This window comes from Mandrillus leucophaeus, unplaced genomic scaffold (genome assembly GCF_000951045.1).
Source record: "Mandrillus leucophaeus isolate KB7577 unplaced genomic scaffold, Mleu.le_1.0 Scaffold286, whole genome shotgun sequence".
NCBI classification, from domain to species: Eukaryota; Metazoa; Chordata; class Mammalia; order Primates; family Cercopithecidae; genus Mandrillus; species Mandrillus leucophaeus.
Genome location: NW_012102987.1, coordinates 1060897 through 1079741, shown reverse-complemented (window position 1 = coordinate 1079741; position 18845 = coordinate 1060897). Strand labels below are relative to the sequence as shown.

The 18845-nt window shown below is 43.6% G+C and overlaps 1 protein-coding gene across 1 annotated transcript in view; it reads right to left on the bottom strand.

Annotated features, from left to right (window-relative positions):
* Nucleotides 1–3639: 3639 nt before the first annotated feature.
* Nucleotides 3640–18845, bottom strand: part of CEP192 (centrosomal protein 192kDa) — a 156496-nt gene continuing 141290 nt past the window's right edge. The window contains exons 39-43 of the mRNA XM_011985552.1: nucleotides 15025–15144; nucleotides 14474–14595; nucleotides 12238–12364; nucleotides 11401–11459; nucleotides 3640–4061 (exon numbers count right to left, since the gene is read on the bottom strand). Coding sequence (XP_011840942.1) covers nucleotides 3923–4061; nucleotides 11401–11459; nucleotides 12238–12364; nucleotides 14474–14595; nucleotides 15025–15144 — 567 coding nt within the window. The 3' untranslated portion in view covers nucleotides 3640–3922. The remainder of the gene's footprint in view (nucleotides 4062–11400; nucleotides 11460–12237; nucleotides 12365–14473; nucleotides 14596–15024; nucleotides 15145–18845) is intronic.

Here is an 18845-nt window from a genome sequence, read left to right as displayed (position 1 = left end):
AACAGCCCAGTGTAATTCTGCCCAGAAATCTGTGTCCCATAAAATCTATGTATTGCATATAAAGAATCATCCCAACCTCAGTTTTACTGAAAACTAAAAACAGCTGCCCTCTTACACAGTCAGGTCTCTGGACTCATTAAATCAGTAATGATGCACATTAATCATCACTGAGCTGTACAGAACTTTAAGTTTTGTCTGCGGAATGTCTTACCTGCTTGACAAGAGAAGTATCCTCACTCCTGTGGACTCCAGTACTCTTAGCTGCAGGACACATTAATTTGCAATCTTAGCTCTGCTTTACAACCAAACACAAACTTTTAGAAGCAGCCGTACACCAATGCTCCATGTTTTCTACGCTGAGAATAGTTTTCACCATCTGTGACTGGGTACCTAAGTCAGAAAAAAACAAGGTTTGAATCCCAGCTCAAACGTTTTAACCGTGTGACTTCTGGTGAATTACTTAACCCGTCTGAGCCTTACTTCCTTTACGTAATACAAGTATCAACTCCGTGGGCCAGACCAGCCCCAGCCTCCTACAAATCCATCTCTGTCCACAGATGCCACTGTGGACAGACCACCGTAGGAGGAAGGGCTGTGTCCCTCCTCTCCACTCTCAGGTCCCTCCACCATAAAAAGCCCACTCTCCATAAAGCTGTTGAGAATTAAGTACCACAGCAGACACAGAGCACCTAGGACACTGCTTGGCACACTGAAGCACCAGTAAACATTTAGCTCTTACTACTAGGAAGTATGTCCTGGAGACGCATAAGAAACCGCTAAGAAATCTTGGGGCAAAGGTGGAGGCTCTCTCGAGAAGAATGTTTACTGGGAGTGGGGAGAAACAGCTGGGCATCTGCAGCAGGGCAGATGGTGGGCAGACAGCCTTCCGGAACAGGAGAGTGTGGCAAACGCACCAGAGCCACTCGGCGGTCACACTCCTGCAGGCCACGCGAGGCTGTCCAGGTGCTGAGGATGCAGGCGCGCAGGGTCGACCAGGTGTCCTGTCATGCAGACCTTACATTCCACAGGAGGGAGAGCAAACAAGTAGGAACACATGCGGCGGACATGAAGGCCACACCACAATGGACGGTGTGATGCGCGGAGGAGGAGCTTGCCTTGGATGGGGCAGGAGAGCCTCTCTGAGAAGTGGAGCTGGCCACGCCAAAGCCTGGGGAAGAACCTGAGACATGAGCATGGAGCTGGCTGGAAGAGCAGGGAGGCCACTCAGGTGCAGCTCAGGGGGGATGGCAGTGGCCGGGGGTGAGGACCTCCAGACCACAGGGACGAATCTGGGCTTTATGCCATGTGCAGGTGACTAGCCTCACATATAAGCAGGGAACCTAGGCTCTGGTTTACCTCTTTCAAAAGATAACCCTGTCTTCCCTGGAGAGAAGGATCTGGAGCTAAGAGCAAGCAGGTGGTCTGGTGAGGAGATGACTGCAGTGGCCTCAGAGATGACTGAGCTGAGGCTGCTGTGGCCAGTGCTGAGACGGATGGATGAGGATTTGTTAGAGGCACCATTTAGAGGGAGCGATGTGAGGGCTTGAGGGTAAGGAAATGGGTTGGTAGAATGAGGAAAGCAAGGCGAAGCCCGTGAGGCAGGGAGAGAATCACAAGTCTGAGCCGCCTACGTGACAACCAAATGGAAGCATCTGGCTGGACCCACGCGTCCGGAGCTCAGAGGAGAGGTGGAGACTGAAGACATCAGTGTGGGAAGGGACGGGGAAGAACGGAGACTGCTAAAGCTTCTGCAACAACCTTGCCCGGGCACTGTTCTCACGCTGGCAGCTGTCTTGAAGACAGCGTAGTCTGCATTTGCTTTAGGAGTGGTGACTGGTTGCACAAATCATTTGTTCATACCTACCTGCTCTTCAAACGCCAAGCATCATGTTTCCAAATCACGGAGGCATAGGACAAACTGCAGATCCCTAAAAGACACTTTTAAAGAAGAGTCACCTTTGGCCAGGCACAGTGGCTTACGCCTGTAATCCCAGCACTTTGGGAGGCAGAGGCGGGCAGATCACCTGAGGTCAGGAGTTTGAGGCCAGGCTGGCCAACATGGCGAAACCCTGTCTCTACTGAAAACACAAAAATTAGCTGGCATAGTGGTGGGCGCCTGTAATCCCAGCTACTCGGGAGGCTGAGACAGGAGAATCATTTGAACTCCAGATGGAGGTCGTAGTGAGCCGAGATTGTGCCACTGCACTTCAGCCTGGGCGACAGAGCTAAACTCTGTCTTAGAACAAATAAATAAGAGTCACCTTTATAGTTTTGTCGTTTAACCCTGTTTTTTGACCTTCTGAGTATAAACTGAAAGGCAAAGTAACAGTTGCACAGAATTGAAACTATTATGACTGCTATGAACTGACCTTGGCAAACACTTAAAAGACCATGGCAAACAGTCTTAAAAAGCAATAGCATGGTTTTAAAACTTTTAAGGCTGAATGTTGTCCAATAAGCACAAATTCAAGCATGAGGTCATCCCATATTTGATGCACAAAATCTAGAAGTCAAGCAGTATCAGTAAAAGTACCACCTGTTTAACTTGTGAAAAAAATGTTTTTACAAATTTGATTTCTAAGCAAAAATTACTCAGCAAAAGTAAAGTGAAGTGGAAAAAGGAAAAAGGGATGTTTTTTCCTCGAGCTCACAGTCATTGCTCTTAAACTGTAATTGGTTTAAGTCTTCCGGCCAGCTTTCCACAAGCCCCGAGGTCTTTCTGCTCCACATAATATCCAACTGTGATCACCCCCGAGCAACTACACACATCTGGGATTTTGTTGCTTCAGTCAAAGGCAGTGAGCTGGGGCTCAGAAAGCCCCATCAGGAGACTCTCGAATAACGGTGAGAAGAGCAATTAATAGCTACGTCCCTCCTAGGTAAAACCGTGTCACTGGCCGGGCGCGGCGGCTCACGCCTGGAATCCCAGCACTTTGGGAGGCCGGGACGGGCGGATCACGAGGTCAGGAGATCGAGACCGGCCTGGCTAACGTGGTGAAACCCCGTCTCTACTAAAAATACAAGAAACTAGCCGGGCGCGGTGGCGGGCACCTGTAGTCTCAGCTACTCCGGAGGCTGAGGCAGGAGAATGGCGTGAACCCGGAAGGCGGAGCTTGCAGTGAGCCGAGATCACGTCACTGCACTGCAGCCTGGGGGACAAAGCGTGACTCCGTCTCAAAAACAAAAAACAAAAAACAAAAAACCATGTCACCGCCTCGACCTCAAGCCTACCACAGACAGCTCTCGGGGCCTGCTGTTTCCCTCCCTGCGTCCCACTGGAACCTACCCCATCTGTACCAGCTTCTGTAGCAGTTGTCCTGTCCAGCTTTACATACAGTATGTGAGGTCAGAGGAGATGTAGACTCAAGATACCAACGTGGGAACCTCTTCACTGTGTCTGCACAGACTAGGAAGGCTTCCCCTCTCGGTAAAATAACCACCTGCTTGAAAGGCAAACTGTCCTTTCTACTTTGGGCAACTGGCTGAAAGTGGAACAGAGAAGGAATTTCTTAGGAGAAAGGAAACTGTGCGATGGAGGATAAAAATCACAGAACAGACACAGAAGCTTGAAAATAACAGAATAAAGTGATATTTAATTTCTGTATGACATTATAGGAAAAGACAAGCTTACTGAAAAACTTCTGGATATACATTAAAATATATTCCATATTTATTCAGAATATCATAATCAGTGCAAACAGAGAACTCTCTTCTCACCTGTAAAAGTTAAGTACAATACTGTAGGCTAGATACATGATATTTCAGTCAAGTCTTCAGTATTAGCTTGTAAAAAAAAAACCTACAATTATAGATATCCAATTATCATACAAAATATATATACAAAAGCATAATTGTAGTGTAGAAAGATAAAGTTAACAAAATACAACTTATGTAATTTACTTTACACAAAAATGTATTCTAGTTAATTTTTTCCAAGAGCTTCACCAATCAGTCGAATAGCAATACTCTTGCCTTCATCTGTTTGAATGACAAGCAAAGCTTCAAATTTGCCTGCGGACTTCGGTTTGAACTGCACGGGCATGTTGATGTAATGCTGGGCTCTGGAAAGAGAGAGGCACATGACAGCGGCATGTCGTGACAGTACCTGCAACCCTGTCCCAGGCAGCACAGCGCCTGGCTCAGGTGTTGACGAAAGAGCTCGGTCAAGCCACATTCAGCTTAAATGTATTTATAATTTCTTTGATGCTATTATTTAACGAGAAAATGACACAAAGGAGAGAAAAATCTAAAATTGGATTAAAACAGCATTACATACGTATATATTCCTGGCTATCCAGCAACTATTAATATACAAAAAGGAAAATAAGATGTCTAAACTATCATATATACAGTTTTATATTCTGCCTGCAAAAGCTATCTACCTAAGAAAGGGTTCGGGAACACCCTAATTGCCCGTTTTACTCAGTCCAGATAGCATATTGTACTGGAAAGATTAAAACAACTTGTCCCAACCCTATCATTAATGGGCTGTGCAGGTTTTGCTCTAAAATTCATACGAAACTTTTTTTTTTTTTGAGACGTAGTTTCACTCCTGACGCCCAGGCTGGGGTGCAATGACACCCCACTTCGGCCTCCCGGGTTCAAGCAATTCTCCTGCCTCAGCCTCCTGAGTAGCTGGGATTACAGGCACCCGCCACCGCGCCCAGCTAACGTTTGTGTTTTTAGTAGAGGCGGGGTTTCACCATGTCGGCCAGGCTGATTTCAAACTCCTGGCCTAAAGTGATCCGCCCGCCTTGGTCTCCCAAAGTGCTAGGATTACAGGCGTGAGCCACCACGCCCGGCTCGAAACTTTCATCAAAAATATTCTAGAAACTTTACTTTCAGATTACAGTATATAGAGGCAGGTAATGAGTGCCCTATGGTTAAAAATAGTATTCTGGGGGGTTTGCTTTTGTCCCTAAAACTATGTCCTAAGAGCTTCAAAATACACCTCAAAATATGCAATTTAACAAGTTACTCACAGTGTGAATGAGGCTACACACGTATGACACACAGCCCATGTGATGCCATCAACCTCAAGGCTTAGCCGTTTTTAAGTGGACATTCTGAGCTCAGGGGAAGGAACTTCACCCCTTAGTCTTGTCTCAGAGCTGTGTGTTTTAAAGCCGGGCAACCAGAAGTGATGTACGTTTCGGTTTCCAGCATCTGTCCTGAAAAACCCAGCAGTGTCGGCTCTTGGGTGCACAAGAGTACACCGGGCACGAGGTTTAGAAAACAGCTTCAGTATTTCAAAGCCTTTTCCTGGATATAACTGATAATACAGATAACGTATGTTCTTAAATATATCTATATAGCGCAAAGGTGTGTATGTATATCTTTCTATATTTTTATTTAAAGGCTGGGTTATTTTTCCCAAATGCATTACACTTTGTTTTACCATGTCAAAGATAACGTACTTTTTTAAAAAAAATCTAATCTGGCCCATGGCATTAGCGACAATTTTCTGTTTCATGTTGGCGGTCAATACTTGGATATATATAGTACCATTTGCCTATTTAAGAGGCATTATAACGTATGAATTACTAAAAATAATAAAATATCCCAAAACAAATCTCTGGAAGAACTCATTATTAACAAATTTCATCACAGAATATAGAACTGTTCTATATTAAACTGAAAATTTAAGTCTACTGTGATTAAAATATATCATCTGCTTTAGATTTACAGATACACGGAATAAACTGGAATGCAATTTAGAAAGAACTACAACATTTAATACAGCTATAGAACACTCCCAGCAAGATGGATGTACTTTAAAAAGTACTTTGTAGTACTATCATTAAGAACTAATTTAATCTCCACACACGCGCGCGCGCGCGCACGCACACACACACACACACACACACACACACACACACACACACACGGGAAAAGGTAGCGGGAAAGTCCTCTGAACCCAGTGGGGAGGTCTAGTTCAGACCCTCTCTCCCGCTATGATGGATTTACCTGCAAAGGCACACAGAGCAGAAACACATCTAGGGGGCAGAGAGGCCATCAGGCTGTGCACACCCAGCCCCCAGCTCCCTGCAGGCCCCATCTACGTGGAAAGGGCTTAGTGGAACTTACAAATTCTAGCAACTACACTTCTTTCTTTTCTTTCAAAACATTTTTTTTTCAGATGGATTCTTGCTCTGTCGCCCAAGCTGGAGTGCAGTGGCGCAATCTCAGCTCACTGCAACCTGTTTCCCTGGTTCAAGCCAATCTCCTGACTCAACCTCCTGAGCAGCTGGGACTACAGGCATACGTCACCAGGTCTGGTTACTTTTTTTTTTTTTTTTTGAGACGGAGTCTCGCTCTGTTGCCAGGCTGGAGTGCAGTGGCACAATCTCGGCTCACTGCAACCTCTGCCTCCTGGGTTCAAGCAATTCTTCTGCCTCAGCTTCCTGAGTAGCTGGGACTACAGGCGCCCGCCACCACGCCCAGCTAATTTTTGTATTTTTAGTAGAGACAGGGTTTCACCATGTTGGCCAGGATGGTCTTGATCTCTTGACCTCATGATCTGCCCTCCTCGACCTCCCAAAGTGCTGGGATTACAGGTGTGAGCCACCGCATCTGGCCTACTTTTTGTATTTTTAGTAGAGGCAGAGTTTCACATGTTGGCCAAGCTGATCTTGAACTCCTGACCTCAGATGAGCCGCCCGTCTTGGCCTCCCCCAAAATGCTGGGATCACACGCGTGAGCCACCATGCCCGGCCCGAAACATTTTTTTAAAGGAACACTTTCTACAGAAAAAAAAAGCCAGTACATTAGCACATGCAAGGTAACACCATTATCAAAGAAACTGAAAAAGGTAATAAAATTTGTTCCCACACATGGGTGAGAAGTCACTGCAGCTCAATGATAACTCTGTTCCTTGGCTTGTCACTTTTCTAGGAACTGTCCTTCTCTCTCAAATGACAGGCAAGGTCTGCCAGGATTGTGCACCTTGCACTGTGCAAGGACACGAGGGCACAGTTGAGGAGAAACCTATTAGCTACCACACCTCAGCTGGGATTAGATGTGCATGAAACAATAGGTTAAGAGAAAGATGCTTTTTGGGACTAAGTAGAAACATAAACAAATTCTTTTAAAAAAGATAAGAAAGAGATCACTTAGAACCCTCAAAAAAGAACCCTTACAAAAAAAACCTGTTAGCAATGTTTCCTTTTCCCTATTACCTTACTTACAATCTATCATACATTCGTGCTTACCGACCTCCGCACTGGGCAAAACCCCTGTGCCTTCTTGGGGGAACTCTTCTGCCTCCTTCAGCTGGAACCAGTTGACAGCCTACGAGGAACAGCCACTTTCCCGGGCTAGTGCCGGGGCTTACAGAGAGCAGCCCCACGGCTCCCGGGGCCTTGGAAAAAGTGCTTCTTTGTAAGTAAGTATCTCCTGTACCCTACAGATGACTATATTCCTATTATTACTTTGGAAATGTGTAGTTAATGGTGTCATAGAGCACAGGGTGATCTAACAAATGAAAACTGTGATTAACGAAAGGCTGGGAATTGCTTCTCAGGGCTTTAAGAACACAGATTTTGTTCCACTGCCAAGGCAAGCTAACTGTTGCTCTCATCTGGCAATTATGTTTTGTAAGCCTTTGTCTAAAGTCACAGTGTCTCGTGCTTGGGACAAATACAACAGCACACAATGCCGTAAGTGCCTATGACTTCAGTTCTGTGGTAAGAACTGTCACTGGGGTTCCTGTGGCATCTGCCTCTACTGTCCTGCTGCTTCTCCAAGGTCAACACAGGCCATTCTCTGTTATAAAGGAGCCAGTGTTTCCACCTTTCTTTGCCTAAAATTTACTTAAAAAGTTTCCTGTAACCCAGAGTTTAGTTCATCTGGTTAAACAGATCACAGAATTAGTACTTCATAGACACGATTTCCTTACTCATACTTTACCAAATTTACAATGAGCTGCTGCTATTAAAGCTATTGCTGAAATCGATACTATCATGCATTTACCCTATAGCCCCATAGTGATAGTATCGGTGAAGATTTTCTGGAAACTCACCATAATCGGAGTAACTTAAGTGTCTGCCACTAATAAAGTATAAAATTATTTCATTCAAATTTATCTTCAAAGCATCAAAGTTTAAAAAGATTTAAATATGTTCAGAGTACAAACTATGCACCTTGCGATACTATTTTAAGTGCTAACTTAATTGAACTGTCCAAATTTTGCTTAATTTAAAAATAGTTTCTCATGTTTCTAAGTTCCTTCTGATGCCATTAACATGACACAGGCTGCACAGGAAGGCAGTGCTGTAATCTGTGACTCTTAATTTCAAGCACTGAGACGGCAAGTCTACAAGTTGACGTCCACAAAAATGTCTACTTTTACATGACCAGCAAGGAACACATTTCATCTCTCAAAAGTGGTTTATAGAAAACAAGTTGAAGCTAAGCAAAATGTCATCTCATTTATAAATTTGAGCTTCTCATTAAAAATGTTCTAGGCATCTTTCAAAAATCCCCTTGTCTGATTCCCACTCGGCTGGTCTTGTCCCTACACTCCATGTCAGAAATAGACTCCGCCATCTGTAGCACTATTGTGATGAAATAGGTTTAGGTTCTTTCTCTGCAAAGAGTCAAATCTGAATTGGCCCACAAATTTTGGCAGAAAAGCAATTCTTTAAAAAAAATCTGTGAAGGCAAATTAAGCAAAGCATATAACATCAAAAAAGAATCTGAAATGACGACGTATTCAATAATGGAAGTTGGAAAATGAATGCTTAACTGCAGGGAAGTTTTGACTGCCTCATACCTAGCCATAAAATGGAGAACAGTGACATAAAGCTGCAATTTAACAAGTTATTTTAAATAATGATGCTTTATCAAAACTACAGATGAGGATGGGGTATATGTAAATATTCTTTTTTTAAAGTTGGTACTATTCAAGATAATTTTTTTAATGAAACTTTGTTTAGAAGCTTTGAAAAATATTTTATTTATTTATTTATTTATTTTTGAGACAGAGTTTCACTCTTGTTGCCCAGGCTGGAGTACAGTGGCGAGATCTCAGCTCACTACAACAACCGCCTCCCAGGTTCAAGCTATTCTCCCGCCTCAGCCTCCCAAGTAGCTGGGATTACAGGCGCCTGCCACCCTGTGTGGCTAATTTTTGTAGTTTTAGTGGAGATGGGGTTTCATTATGTTGGCCAGGCTGGTCCAAACTCCTGACCTCACGTGACCCGCCTGCCTCGGCCTCCCAAAGTACTGGGATTACAGGTGTGAGCAACCGCACCCGGCCTAAAAAAATATTTTTTAAGGTAAGAGGAGCTCCTTGAAATAAAAATCTAAAGTCCTTCCAATTTGTGACAGATGTATGCCAGTTTCTACAGAAGTATTCCACTGATCCACTGCATGTTCAAAAATATACCCTGCAAAACATTTTGCTGGTGAAGATGTGGGATGTGACCCAATCTGAGGAAGCAGAATGAATAATGCAGTTATGATAAAATTTGAGTTTAGATAATAACAGTGTTCAGGATAATTTATTCAGTATCTATTTGTACTCAGTTACTAAAAATAGTTACAACAATTAGAAATTTAAATGATCTTTTTCTGAATAAACTAATTGCCTCTGCAGTCGTGCTACCATGTATGTTAGTAGTTCCAACCTATTATTACACACACTAGAGCATCACTCACTAGTCTCAAATCAATTGGGGCAGCCTACAATAACTGGAGAGATCCACAGACTACTATGAGAGGAGAACTGGCCGGGCGCGGTGGCTCAAGCCTGTAATCCCAGCACTTTGGGAGGCCGAGACGGGCGGATCACGAGGTCAAGAGATCGAGACCATCCTGGCTAACACGGTGAAACCCCGTCTCTACTAAAAATACAAAAAACTAGCCAGGCGTGGTGGCGGACGCCTGTAGTCCTAGCTACTCAGGAGGCTGAGGCAGGAGAATGGCATGAACCTGGGAGGCGGAGCTTGCGGTGAGCCGAGATCGCGCCACTGCACTCCAGCCTGGGCGACACAGCGCGAGACTGCGTCTCAAAAAAAAAAAAAAGAGAGGAGAACTTGGAGAACAGAAGTTGGAAAACTTGAATTTGGCTGATTTTTAAACTTGGGCCTTTCTCTTGTATGTAGTTGTCACAGGGATTAAATGAAGACACACTGATAATAAAATGAGGTTCTATCAAACTCTGTAGAGTGAGCGTTGATGCATCCTGCCAGCCAAGGTCACCTACAGGGGAGATTTGATGATGATGATGATGATGATGATGATGATGAAGATATTGACACTGACACTTGCTATGTCTGGGCATTATTACCACATCTCTTACATTCCTCACAATTCTATGCTGTCAGTAGCTAGCATTGGCATCTCCATTTTACAAATAAGGAAATTGAGGCCAAAGAGTTTATCAAGTTTATAATTTTTAGATATATTCATTGTTGAATTTTCAGAACTAAAATCTATAGTTTGTGCCTTCAGTCTCCTGGGAGCGAAAGGAAGGGTTTAGCCCTCAAGCATATTAAAATATTTTATAGTCCATAGAAGGAAGAGGTGGTGTGAGAGATAAAAGAATAAAAAGAAAGAGTAAGGTAGAAGGAACAGTCTTCAATCAAGCCATCTTTCCAGTATCCAGGGCTGTGAGTGAGCTTCAATTGTAGAGCACCACTGGTCTTAGTAAGTGAATAAATGGCAGGCCTAGAATGATTGCAGAGTGGTCCAAATTTTCATAGAATAGAACATGTTTCTGGAATAGTCTCCTAATGCTAAAATGAGAGACTTTACAATAATTAAATGACTTAAAAGATTCAAAGATGAAATTAAAATTATTCTTCAGCATTAAGTCCAACAGAACCCTACTATTAAGTTCTAAATAACAATGACAACCCAGTTCGAGAGTTCAACCTAAACGTGCATCATATAGAAAAGAAAATTAGCAAGGATGATAAGAAAATGAGGCCCTGATTAAGAATAGTAAGCGGTGTCTGAAGAATGGCAACTGAAAAACACAATAAAAGTTTTCCCAATTAACCTGGAAAGGTTTTTGTCCCAATTAATGAAAATCTAAGTCCTTGACTCTCAGCGTACCAGTGAAATAACATTTGAAACAGGAATTACTCTAAAAGTCAATCTTAAGATGATTACAGCTCTAAGATTTACGTGGCTGCAAATCCTGGGTGGGAGGAGTCACACCAGCCCAAATGCTGTGCCCTGCGGCACTGCTAAGTGCACCACGGACGGTCGGGGCTGTCCCCTGCAGGCTGCTTTTCTCTGTTTCTACTTGCGAACACTCATTTGATTAATGCTGTTCGGTGCTGGTGAGGAATCTGGAGGACCTGCAGCAGAGGAGACCTCACAAGCCCCAACTCCCAAGAAACAAAAGTCCTGCATCGCTGATGAGAACCCTGTGATCTGCGATATACTTACCTCAGAGAGTACTTGGAATGTTTGACATAGAATGGCTCTCTGGGACTCAAAAACTTCAGCTGGAATTTAATGGAAAACACTTATAAAGTTATGAAAATTAGATCTTTTAGCATATATAAGCATACCATGCATTTATTTATTACAGATACATTTCGTAAATTTAGGTATTGCCACAAAATTAGGTAGGACAACAAATGTTAATGCAATGAAAACATATTTAAGAAAATTTTAACATGAATTTAATCTAGTTTTAACTAAAGTAAAGGCTGTCCAGAAATATGTGTGTATAACAGTACAGAAGAAAAAGAAAAAGTTAAAAATTAAAATATAAAAACAAATTTTTGATTTTCAAGTAAAGGGTGATGAACTTCCAGTGGGTTTATTTTCAAATACAACATTAAGGAATTCTGGGGGGGATGGGAGCAGGGTCTTGCTCTGTCACCCTGGCTGAAGTGCAGTGGCACAATCATGGCTCACTGCAGCCTCACCCTCCCAGGCTAAAGCGATCCTCTCATCTCAGCCCCCACCCAAGTAGCTGGGACTACAGGTACGTGCCACCATGCCCTGTTAATTTTTTTTTTTTTTTGGTAGAGATGGAGTCTTACTATATTGCCCAGGTTGGTCTCAAACTCCTGGGCTCAAACAATCCCCCTGCCTTGGCCTCCCAAAGTCCTGAATTACAGGTGTCAGTCACTGCACCTGGCCTTAGATTGCATTTTTAAAAATTACCTCATTACTACAACTTAAATATAGTCTGTAGAATCATCAGGAAAATGTTTGTTATCTGAGTTGAATGCATTTATTTTTCCAAAAGCCATAGTAATATTTCCAACTTACCGAGTGTGTAATAAAAGAATTATTTCGCAGATTGACTTTGAGTGTCCGTGATTCCCCTACACTAGTCGGCAGGAACCTGTACACATCTTCTGGGGCATAAACTCCACGAGCAGTCATATCAAGCTGCCTGCTTTGGGAATAGATGTAAAAGTTAAGAATTTGAAATCTACAGTAACTTAAAACTATTTTTATATATTAAAATTATGTAGTATTGCCATTAATTTGTGTTTTTCCTGGCGATTTATTTTCAAACATAGGTTTTGTAACGACAACTTATCGAATTTACGTGAAGAAGATGACAGCAGGCATCCTCTCACGAAGTGTGCGGGGTAGGCCTCCCTCTCCTCACAGCCTGGGTCTCTACCGGCCAGAAGCCCAGTTTGTATGAAGGTGGCCCTTTACCTCAGTTCACCTGGCCCCTCACGCTGCAGTACCGACTGTACTTCACTATCACCGGGACACAGGCTGCTCCAAGCGCCTGATGCAGGTATGGCCTCCAGGCAATGTTTGCTGGCGGTGGCACTGGCTCTTGCGTGGGCTTCCTGAACCCTGCACATCTGCCTCCCCTTTCTCCGGCCACTCCCGGGTCTCCGCAGGCTCCCCTCCACCCCCAACTCTTTGTGCATCTGACCTTCCCCTCACAGGGGCACCCCCCAGCAGCCCTATCTATTCAGTCACTACACAATGGTCCCTCAGGATAGCTCAAACACCTTCAGTCTCCACAAATACAAAAATGAACTTGTGATTTTTGTCCTCAAACCTGATCCTCCACTTGTGTTTGCTGAATGGTATCCGGAAGCCGACCTTCTCACAGCCATCACCCTTCATCCAGTCCATCGCAGAGGCCCTCCTATCTCCAGTCTGCCCATTCTCTTCCTATTCCTTGACACTATTTTACTCCTGGACTCCTTTAAAATAGCCCCTCCTTACCTCCATCCTATCAGTCACACCACAGCCAGGGGACTGTCCTATACACGCACACCTGATCATGTCACTCCCGGCTTCCCAGCTCTCCAGAAGAGCAACCACCTCCTAGGCCCAGCTCTGGCCTTGCCCCGCACTCCCCTCTCACACTGAACTTCTCCTGGGAACTTCTTCCACCCTCCTCACCTAGGCCATTTCCACTCATCCTCCTCAACTTAAATGTCCCCTTTCAGGCAAGTCCTTCCCAGGTTTCACAGACCAAGCTGCCTCTGTAACTTCTCCCCGTTTCTTGTTTGTTTCCCCGCCAGCCGGTGTGAGCTGTGGGTTGGCGAGGCTGTGTCTCCAGAAGGGAGACGTGGAGGCACGGGGCTCAGAGAGCGAGAGAGAAGTGAGGCGTAACAGCCCAGAGGGAGTGTGCCAAGAACACGCATTCTTTAAAGGGCTCTAATTTCTTCCAAATGCATTATTGGCTCCCAAAAAATAAATGACTAAATTTATATTAAATTCAGCAGATATTTTACATATATTGTCTTTCCAGGCATCTTCCTCCAGAACTTAATTAGACCTAATTACTAATTAAGGATTATAAGAAATATTTTCATTAGGTATAATACTAAATAATATTCTCATTAAAGCTCTATATGCTGCTGGTCTAAGTTTTACATTTTAAAGCTTTTTAAGAATCTACTTTCATATGCTGTTTACGGGAACATAAAATGGTACAACTATTTAGGGAAAACTATTTGGCAGTTTATTTTAAAGTTTAACACATGGTTATCATGTGACCCGGCAATTTTGGGTAAAATTAGGTATTTTTACTCAAAAGAAATGAAAATGTATGTCATCTTCAGAAATGCACATAGAGTAATGTTCAAAGCACCTTAATTCATAAGAGTTCCAAATTATAAGACATCCAAAAGTCAACAGGAAAATGAATAAATTGTGACATGTTCATTTAATGGAATACCAAACAATAAAAAGAAATGAACTATAGGTACATTCAATAACATGAATGAATTCTTAAAAATAGTATGTGGAGAAAAAGAAGCCAGACACAAAGAATATATACATACATAAGTATATATGTGAAGTTCAAGCAAAATGAATCTATGATGACAGAAATCAGAACAGGACAAATCTTGACTGCAAAGGGACAAGTAAGAAATTTTTGGGCGAGAGGAATATTCTGTATCGTGGTTGGAGTGCTGGTAATACGCATGTGAACTCAGGTAAAGTCATCAAGCATTTTACTGACTCTATTCCTCAATAAAGTACTGGTAAAAAACTCGTAAGAATGACAAAAACAACATACTCAGGTATGCGAGCAGAAGCCTCTGACACAGCTTGTCTTCGGGGCTTAACTAAATGATCTATTTTAATGAGGGAATCCGTGGAAAGGGGTGCGTTTTCAGGCTCTTTTTCTGCTTCGATGCTCTGTACAGAAAAATCACAGGATAAGGAAGAAGAAATAAAAACTAAGAAACTATATGGACATTTACTTATCTGAACTCTACCATTTCCTTTAAAAATTTTTAAAAGGAGATTTAAGATTTTTAAATCCCCTAAATTGCAAGCTCTGTACTCTGTACTGCCTGGTTCCTCTCTCTCTCTCATGTGCCCACATGCATGCATGATGCACACGCACACAGAGTTTCTTACATGATTAAGTCAAACATGGGTTTCATGGGCTGTATGAACAATACAGCCAAACCCAGACATCAAACATGCCAATTAATACAGACAAACAAGAAAATTAGGATTATGGGACTATATTCTGCATTTTCAGGCCAATTTTTCTTGTTAATTTCCTTTCTGTTTTTAAAATACACACAATGATTTACTTAAATTCAGTGTATTACTCACCTGTCCAGAGAGTTGGAATCTCAAAGTGTGTTTCATGTGAGGCTCCTTAAGAGGGTGACATTCAACATCCCAAAACTGGGCATAATCCCCTCTACCTCTGGGCAAAAATGTGATGGAGACCTACAAAATACACACAGGAGAGAAACTGAGACACTGATCATTCAACACAGTGGCCGCTAGATTACCAGTTCGAAGACTTGGTATGAAAAAAATTAAACGAACAAATGCTTTTGCACTGGCTAGTTTTCCCACTAATTGAAAGAATTTGGACAATTTCATTTCTAACAGGTTACTATACCAGATCCAAAACACTTTTTGCTTAAGGCTTTATATGACATATTCCTTAAAATGTACAATAAATGCTTTACTGTGGGGGGGACATGTTATCAGAAAGCACTAAAGCTGTCAAGTACAACACCTACACGAGGAAGGTCCAACCACAGACTCGCAATTGTCTTCCCTCGAATGCTTATGGAACCCTCTGCTGGCCAAGCAGTACCAGGACAAAGGCCTCACAGCGGCCAGGAGCTGTGGAAGACGGACAACAGGGAGGGGGGCGGCGGCTACAGGAGGCAGAACAAGACAAGCATCAGACACTCCACAGTGGCAGCTCGCATTATGATTAGCTTCCAAATGTCAGTCACGGCCAGTGACCCTGGGCACATAGCTCAGTGATAAACACACCCTGCATGTGTACAATCTGTAAAAAGCTCAATCATGGGACAATTGTAATGTTTAAAAAAAGCATTTTATAACAGTTACCAATATTAAGAGCCTTAGCTTTGTCAAATAATTTAGTGTTGATAATACTGATCACTTAACAATCAATCAGTTAACAATGAATCAGGTTAACAATGAATCAGTATTTCTGAGTCTGGACTTAAACATTAAAACACGTAAGTGGCCTAACTTCTGCCCACGCAGAACGTTAAACGTAATAACCCAGTCAGCCTGAGCTCAAGGCTTTTGAGAGCCTGGAGGCAAAAGTAGGACTGGTCAGGGAGAGGAGAGCATCTGACTAGAGAATTACACCACTATGGACTTGGACTCTGAGAAGATGAAGGAAGGAAAGGGTAAAACCAAAGGAAAGGGTAAAAACCACCACTGGGCACTACGGGACTACGAAATCCTAACTATACCCCTTCAAATACCAAAAATACAAGAGAACAGAGGAGGGGAAAACCAGTATTACTGCATGTTACACCCTAGGCACATACTGGGAACTCTTAACACTCAGTATCTCAGCTAATCCCCTAGCAAGCACACTCCACTTTCTCTCTGTAGATCTGCATATCCTAGACATTTCACATAAACAGAATCACACATCTGTAGGCTTCTGTGACTGGCTTCTCTCACTTAGCACAATGTTTTCAAGGTTCATCCATCGGGATATAGCATGTACCAGTAACTCCATTCCTTTTCACTGCCAAATAATGTTTCATTTTACAGATATACCAGATTTTGTTTATCAATCCATCAGACATTTGGGTGGTTCCCACTTTTTTGTCTACTATGAATAACACTGCTGTGAACACGTTTTTGTTTGAAAATCTGCTTCAACTTTTCTAGTGTATATCCAGAGGTGGAACTGCTGGGTCATACAGTAATTCTACGTTTGGCTTACTGAGAAACTGCCCAATTATTTTCCACAGCAGCTGTACCATTTCACATTCCCTCCAGCAATGCATGAGGGCTCCAATTTCCCCACATCCTCACCAACACTTGTTATTTTCTGTTTTTCTAAAACTCACAGCCATCTTAGTAGGTGTTAAGTGATACTTTATTTCTTGTTTTGATTGCATTTTGCTAATGACTAGGAATTCTAAGCATCTTCTCACATGTTTATTGATCACTTGTATGTTTTCTTTGGGAAAATGTCTATTCAAATCCTCTGCTCATTTAAAAAATTGGGCCATTTGTCTTTTTACTGGGTTGTAAGAGTTCTTCACGTATTCTGGATACAAGTCCTTTGTCAAAAATATCATTTGCAAATTTTTGTCCCTATTCTGTGTCTTTCATTCTCTTGATGGTTTTGTTTGAAGCACAAATGTTTTTCGTTTTGATAATTCACCTATTTTCTCTTTTGTGGCTTGTGCTCTACTGGTGTCAAATCTAAGAAACCAGTGCTTAACCTAAGGTCATGAAGATTTATTCCTATGTTGTCTTTTAGAGGTTTTATAGCTTTAGGTCTAATGTTTATGGTCTATGGTCGATTTTCAGTGAATCTCTGTACATGGTACTAGGTAAGTGTGATGGTTAATATTAGGTGTCAACTCAGGCCGGGCGCGGCGGCTCATGTCTGTAATCCCTGCACTTTGGGAGGCCAAGGCAGGCGGATCACATGGTCAGGAGATCGAGACCATCCTGGCTAACATGGTGAAACCCCGTCTCTACTAAAAATACAAAAAATTAGCCGAGCGTGGTGGTGGGCGCCTGTGGTCCCAGCTACTTGGAGGCTGAGGCAGGAGAATCACTTGAACCCGGGAGGCAGAGGCTGCAGTGAGCCAAGATTGAACCACTGCACTCCAGCCTGGGCAACAGAGCGAGACTCCATCTCAAAACAACAACAACAACAAAACCCCACAAATACTAGGTGTCAACTCAGTTGGATTGAAGGAGGCCTGGATGGCTGCTAAAGTATTGTTTCTGGGTGTGTCTGTGAGGGCGCTGCCAGAGGAGACTGACACTTGAGTCTGCGAATTGAGAGAGGAACGCCCACTCTAATGTGGGAGAGCGCATCCAATCAGCTGCCAGCAGGCGAGGAGGAGGCGGGCGGGAGAACGTGAGATAACCTTGCTTGCTGAGTCTCCTGGCTTTCGTTTTTATCCCGTGCTGGATGCTTCCTTCTGTTCCTCCTGCCCTTGGAAATCAGACTCCACGTTCTTCAGCCCTTGTGCTTGGTGTTTGGCCAGGGGCCCTCTGACAGTCTGGCCACAGCCTGAAGGCTGCACTGCTGGCTTCCCTCTCTTGAGGCTTTTAGACTCAGACTGAGCTGCTACTGGGCTTCTCTCTTCCCCAGCTTGCAGATGGCCTATCGTGTGACTTCGCCTTGTGATCGTGTGAGTCAATTCTCCCTAATAACCTCCTTTTCTTTTTCTTTTTTTGAGACACAGTCTCGCTCTGTCGCCCAGGCTGGAGTGAGTGGCACGATCTCAGCTCACTGCAAGCTCCGCCGCCCGGGTTCCCGCCATTCTCCTGCCTCAGCCTCCCGAGTAGCTGGGACCACAGGTGCCGCCACCACAACCTTCTAATTTTTTGTATTTTTGGTAGAGACGGGGTTTCACCGTGTTAGCCAGGATGGTCTCGATCTCCTGACCTGGTGATCCGCCCGCCTCAGCCTCCCAAAGTGCTGGGATTACAGGCATGAGCCACCGTGCCCAGCCAATAACCTCCCTTTCGTATATACATATATCCTATTAGTTCTGTCCCTCTGGAGAACCCTAATACAGTAAGAGTCTACCCTAATTTTTTTTTTGAGACGGAGTCTCGCTCTGTCGCCCAGGCTGGAGTGCGGTGGCGCCATCTCGGCTCACTGCAACCTCCACCTCCTGGGTTCATTCCATTCTCCTGCCTCAGCCTCCCGAGTAGCTGGGACTACAGGTGCCGCCACCACGCCTGGCTAATTATTTGTATTTTTTAGTAGAGACGGGGTTTCACTGTGTTAGCCAGGATGGTCTCAATATCTTGACCTCGTGATCCACCCGCCTCGGCCTCCCAAAGTGCAGGGATTACAGGCATGAGCCACCGCGCTTGGCCAGTTTACTCGAATTCTTTTGCATGTGGCTATCCAGTTCTCCCAGGCACTATTTGTTGAAAAATAT